This window comes from Cyprinodon variegatus, unplaced genomic scaffold, assembly GCF_000732505.1.
Source record: "Cyprinodon variegatus isolate N-32 unplaced genomic scaffold, C_variegatus-1.0 Scaffold743, whole genome shotgun sequence".
Classification (NCBI taxonomy): domain Eukaryota; kingdom Metazoa; phylum Chordata; class Actinopteri; order Cyprinodontiformes; family Cyprinodontidae; genus Cyprinodon; species Cyprinodon variegatus.
Window position 1 is genome coordinate 278,488 of NW_015151196.1, and position 5,291 is coordinate 283,778.

The 5,291-nt window shown below is 44.9% G+C and overlaps 2 protein-coding genes across 2 annotated transcripts in view; both read right to left on the bottom strand.

The window, feature by feature from the left end:
• Window positions 1-6: 6 nt before the first annotated feature.
• ufc1 (ubiquitin-fold modifier conjugating enzyme 1) lies at window positions 7-886 on the bottom strand. The gene has a single exon (XM_015395480.1). The coding sequence runs from the start codon at window positions 789-791 to the stop codon at window positions 279-281; it is 513 nt and encodes a 170-aa protein (XP_015250966.1). The 5' UTR covers window positions 792-886; the 3' UTR covers window positions 7-278.
• A 1,184-nt stretch (window positions 887-2,070) lies between these two features.
• The window catches only part of ythdc1 (YTH domain containing 1), a 16,537-nt gene continuing 13,316 nt past the window's right edge, over window positions 2,071-5,291 (bottom strand). Inside the window, exons 15-16 of the mRNA XM_015395493.1 lie at window positions 2,790-2,978; window positions 2,071-2,696 (exon numbers count right to left, since the gene is read on the bottom strand). Of these exons, the coding sequence (XP_015250979.1) occupies window positions 2,508-2,696; window positions 2,790-2,978 (378 nt within the window). The 3' untranslated portion in view covers window positions 2,071-2,507. The remainder of the gene's footprint in view (window positions 2,697-2,789; window positions 2,979-5,291) is intronic.

Below are 5,291 nucleotides of genomic sequence, written 5' to 3' on the forward strand. Positions count from 1 at the left end.
TTTCTCAGAACCAAGTTTTTTTGTTACAGAACCAAACACACAATCTGAACCAGAACTTTTTATTCTTCTGTACAACATCTGTTCTCCTGACTGACAGTAGATCAGCCTCTCAGAACCAGAACTCATTGAGAATAACCTGGGTTCTCCAGAATGAGGTCCAAGCAGACCGTGGATCCACAGCCAGTCCTGCAGAACTTTGGCTGCTAGATGTTATTCTGTGACAGAACCCTGTTCATAAATCCTTCTCGCCTCCATCAGCCAGACCCCATCCTCTGACGTCACTCCGCTCCGTCACGTGGTTTCTCCTTGTGGATGACCAGACCTTTGCTGATCAGGTCCGGGATCTCTACGGCCAGCCAGGGCGCGAGCCCGAGCGCCATGAGGTGCGCGATCCCGAAGCGCGGCACGTTGCGCGCCCACAGCGGAGCGAAGTGTTCGGTGAGGCAGATCTTCCCGCCCCGAAACATCTTGGCCGTTTTCCCGTCCAGCTCTGGGATCGCTAGTTCCGGCGCCGTTTCCGGGTACGTCACCGGGATGTCGAACTCTACGGCAAACTCGTAGCGGAGCAGCTCGTGCACGAACCAGCAGCTACCGGTCCAACGCGTGCCGTCCGGAGTGGACTCCAGGCGGAACCAGTCATTATCAGCGGCCTTGTTCTGCTCCACGAACCGGATCAGAGCCTGGTACTCCTCCTTCAGCCGCTGCGGCCACAGCGCGCGTTCCCGAGGACCCGCGTGCGTCTTGAGAAGCGGGATCTGTGACACGGCTCGGCGCGTGGCATCGTCCGCCATGTTTCCACGGTTCGGTTCGGATCTGGGTGGTCTGTCTCTACCAGCTCCGCTCCACTCTGACGTGGACTTGCGGCTCGAGGAAACCCGGAAGCTGTTTTAGCATACACAGCTGTTTCCGGGCTTTTCAAAACAAAAGTCCCAGAGAAACAGAAAGTTATAGATCTGAAACATTTCACTTTAATAAACCAGTTCTTTATTAGGGTTAGAATTAACTTGGTGATAATTAACAATCTGAATCCTTTCTATTCTATTCAGTTTATTTCTATAGCGCCAATTCACAACACATCATCAAAAGGCACTTTACAGTTTACCAGACCATCCAGTCAGATTGATCGGAAGTTTTCTAAGGAAAACCAGTTCATTGCATCACTCTTCAGCAATCCTTCACACCAAGCATGCTTGTAGCGACAGTGGAGAGGAAAAACTTAACAGGAACCAATCAAAATTCTATGGGACTGATAATTGCTTACATTTATTGGGATGATAACATCCGAATCGGCTGCAAATATAGTATTTACTGTGCAGCATAAATATGGGTCAGTTAGAACAGAAGTGTAGTGATGACATCACCACACGCTCGGCTCGTCTGGAGCTGCATTTCACCTCCAGTTATTAATAGTCTCTAGATGATAAATTCTGCTTTTTTTCATTTATAGGGGGAATGGTAATAAAAGACAATCAGATAAATCAAATGAACATTTTGCCAAATAAAACAAAAAACTCGCCATTAGAGCCAGTGGTCCTTCACAGAGAGGGCTGCTGCAGACGGGCTAATGTTAGCCCTGGCTGCCGTTACCTTTAAATTAATTTTTTTTATTACGCATAAAATTGGTAAATGTTCCATAGTGTGCCTTTAAATGTATAATATTCTCACCTCAAATTATCTTAAAGCGTACTTATTCAAGCTCTGTTAGCGCTCCATTGAAAGCTGCTGCAGTGCATGCTGGGTAAAGAGGGAGGGGCGAGAATAACATCCAGGGACTTTGTTCTCGGTCTGCTGTTCTTGTGAATTGGAACTAGGGCTGAGGCAGATGACGTTTCATGAGGAAATGAGAAAACACAAGTACACAGATCAGGAAATGGCCCATGTCTCTGAAAGAGGGGGGGATTAAAGGGAGCTGTGGCCTGGTTGAACAGACGACGTCTTCTTTTCCCCTGTAAAGGAGTTTAGGTTGCGATGATATAAAACCTGGAACTCAACGCTATTTCTGATATTTTTTTATTGAAAAAGTTTCCTGGATGGAAGAGAAACGTCTTCAAACTTGGAAACAAAAGCAACTTTTTTTTGGTATGACAGAACTTCCCATGTGTGAGGATCGATACACAGTGACAACCAATCAGAAAGCATGAATACATTCAACAGGAAGTGACAAAGAGAAAAAACGTTTAATGTGAAGGAGTCAACAGGAAACAACATCCAACCATTCACAATAAAAATCAGCCTTTTTTTTCTGTCTAAGGGCCACAACCCTCATGTTGGCGACTACCAGCCTACAGCGACGACAGAGGGATTCTGGGAAATTAAGTCACAAGATAAAAAAGTATTTACATAGAATCTCAGATTAGAAGTTAAGAAACAATGAAACTTTATTTTGGAGGTAAACACTGAAGATGTCATCCTGGAGGTTGTTTTGCTTGGATGTTTATACATTATTTCAAAATGAACAGGAAACCAGTCAGTTGACTGTCAAAATAAGAGCGCCGACCACCATGTGATCACCTGCGGTACCGGCCCCTCTCCTTGTCCCTTTCTCTCTCCCTGTCTCGGTCCCTCCCTCGCTCTCGCTCCCTGTCCCGCCGCGGCCCCCCGCGGTCGCGTTCCCGCTGCCGCTCGCGCTCACGTCTGCTGCTCACCACTGCCTGGGTCCGCCGCAGGAAGTCGTCCACCCGCATGTCGTAGTCGTGCTGCGGGATAGGAGACAGGAAACGTTTCACCGATAACGTTCAGACGGCTGCAGCCGGACCCATTCAGTCTACCAGAACCAGAGCAGAACCTACCGGACTCGATGCAAAGGCGCGATGCTGCGGCAAACGCTGCTTGTCTCTGAAGCGAGGAGGTGGAGCCTCATGCGGGGGCAGGGATGGGTGATGGTGGTGAAAGGCCTGGTGAGGGGGAGGCAGGGGGTGGCTGTGGTGGTAGTAGGGGGGGTGGTGAGGGGGCTGCTGCTCCACGCTGGGGTACGCCGCCTGTCGACACAAACATGATCAATGGATGATTCAGCACAGCTGGTTCTACTGGTACCACAAGAACCGCTTCTGGATGCTGACATCATCAAAATAAGATTCAATGGCTGGTTCTTTAAATCACTTGTAAAAATAAAACAAAATAAAGATGATATATGCTGCTGTTCCAAAGAATTAAAGGGAAAGTCCGCTAATATTCGGAATTCAAACTTTTGTAAAAAAAAAAAAAAAATAATAAAATACTGTTCAATAAATGATCAGTGTTTTTAATTGAGAGTAATTTTCATGTGAATGTGCTTTACTGGAGGCATCCATGTTTGTCAAAGAACACTACTGCCACCTACTGGTTAGTGACGTCACGGTGCGGTATCGGCTGTTGATCAAGTCCCAGTGCTGTATCTGGTGTTTGTCACAACGCGCTATTATCCAAGTCATCTTGAAAACATTCTTCTTCCAAATGTTGGCTACATATTACGGGTTTTTTCTCTGGCCAGAAGTTCGATGGCAAATCCTCCCTCTTCAAGTTGGCGATCCAACGACCAACCCGTCCGTGGAGGATCAGGAATCAGAAAGGTGGAATAACTCTTTTTTTTCCACTTTTACCCGATGTATTCCAGCATCCAGCTGCCATGCACGTGGGCATTGTCAGTTTCACTATAGCTCTGGTGAATTTCAATGGTGAAGTCCTCTGGAAATCTTCAATAATTGTTGTTGATTGCAGATGTGTCTAGTAGTTCCCATTGATGTAGCTTGTAAAGCGGGGAGAATGGCGCTAGGCTTACCGCACCGTGACGTCACTGCTGGAAGATGGCAGGAGGGAGGGGCTACTATATTTGGACAAAAAATGGCCGCTCCCAGACTTCGTAATCGTGACAAAAAATGAGGTCAAAGCATATAAAACGTCCACTTTGGTTCATCCAAAGCTGCGTCTGGATGACGTTCTGATTCGGTGGCATTTCCTTTTTAGATCTACCAGGCAAAGAGCTCCAATGCTGGGCAGTGAGCAGCGACAGACCAGGGTCTGTGCTGGAGGAAAGGGAGGATGACCAACAGTCCTTCTAGGACTATATTAAAACAGCTTTTTTTTTTTTTAAGCCACCTAAAAAACTCTTCAGAGCATTCCTTATCTCTACCTTGTTAACATTATTTTCTCTAAATTCCATTTTAATTAAGAAAAGCTTCAACTCGGCTGCATTTTAACCTTTGTAACAAGTACAACCAATCCTTGATAGGTGATGCAATTTTACAGAAAAATTCTGTTATTTCAACTTCATTGATCACAAACAGCTGCTTGAAGCTGACACCCCGCCCACGTGAAAAACATCAGCAAATAGACTGAATGGTTAGTGCTACGTTAGTGCAGATTTGTCCTGTTAAAATTATCCTTTGTGCTACTTTCATTTTAGAGATATTAAAAGATTATTTTTTAGGTCATCCAGAGGTCACCATCCCCCCATCAAGCTCCGATTTTATCCAAACTGGTTTACTTTTTTAGTGCTACGTTAGGGGGGATGGTGACCTCAGGATGACCGAAAAAATTATCTTTAATATCTCTAAAATGAAAGTAGCACAAACGATAATTTTAACGGCACAAATCAGCACAAACGAAGCACTAAAAAAGTAGACCAGTTTGGATAAAATCGGAGCTTAATGGGGGGATGGTGACGTCATCAGCCAAAAATTAAAATGATTATATCTTAAAAAGTAAAGCAGCACAAATGCAGCACTAACCATTCAGTCTATTTGCTGATGTTTGTCACCTCAGGACCATGTAGTAGCACGAGGTGAGAGGGAAGCAGAAGATTTCACTGCTGGCCACTTCCCTGCTTCCATAGAGATACTATAGAAGTCCAACTCTTGGTCTGAATGACCTTTATGATGATACTCCGTTATATCTGTCTATAAATCCAGATGAAGCTAACCCATTACATAGATTACTACATAAAAACCTGGATGACTCTTAACTTTCTGTTCCTGAATGCAAACAGTTATAGTCTTTGAAAAAGAAGCTGATTAGTCAGTCACTTCATTTGGATTAAACTGATTTCGGATAATAAAGTAAAAAACCTGTAATTTAAATCCCAGATCAAAGAGGTTTCTAGAATTTCCTTCTTTCATCTGTGGAATATTGCAAAAATGAGAAATCTCCTGTCCAGGGGTGATGCTGAGAAACTAGTCCATGCATTTGTTACTTCAAGGCTGGACTATTGTAATTCTTTACTATCAGGAAGTCCACAAACTGTAGTTAAAAGCTAGCCTGGGTGCCATTCCGAACTTAGTCCCGCCCACAAGGTTTGAGGTCGGGAAGTTCGGTCT

What these genes read in the sequence shown, in the direction of transcription:
- ufc1 (XM_015395480.1), bottom strand. Translation starts at nt 791, where the DNA reads ATGGCGGACGATGCCACGCGCCGAGCCGTGTCACAGATCCCGCTTCTC.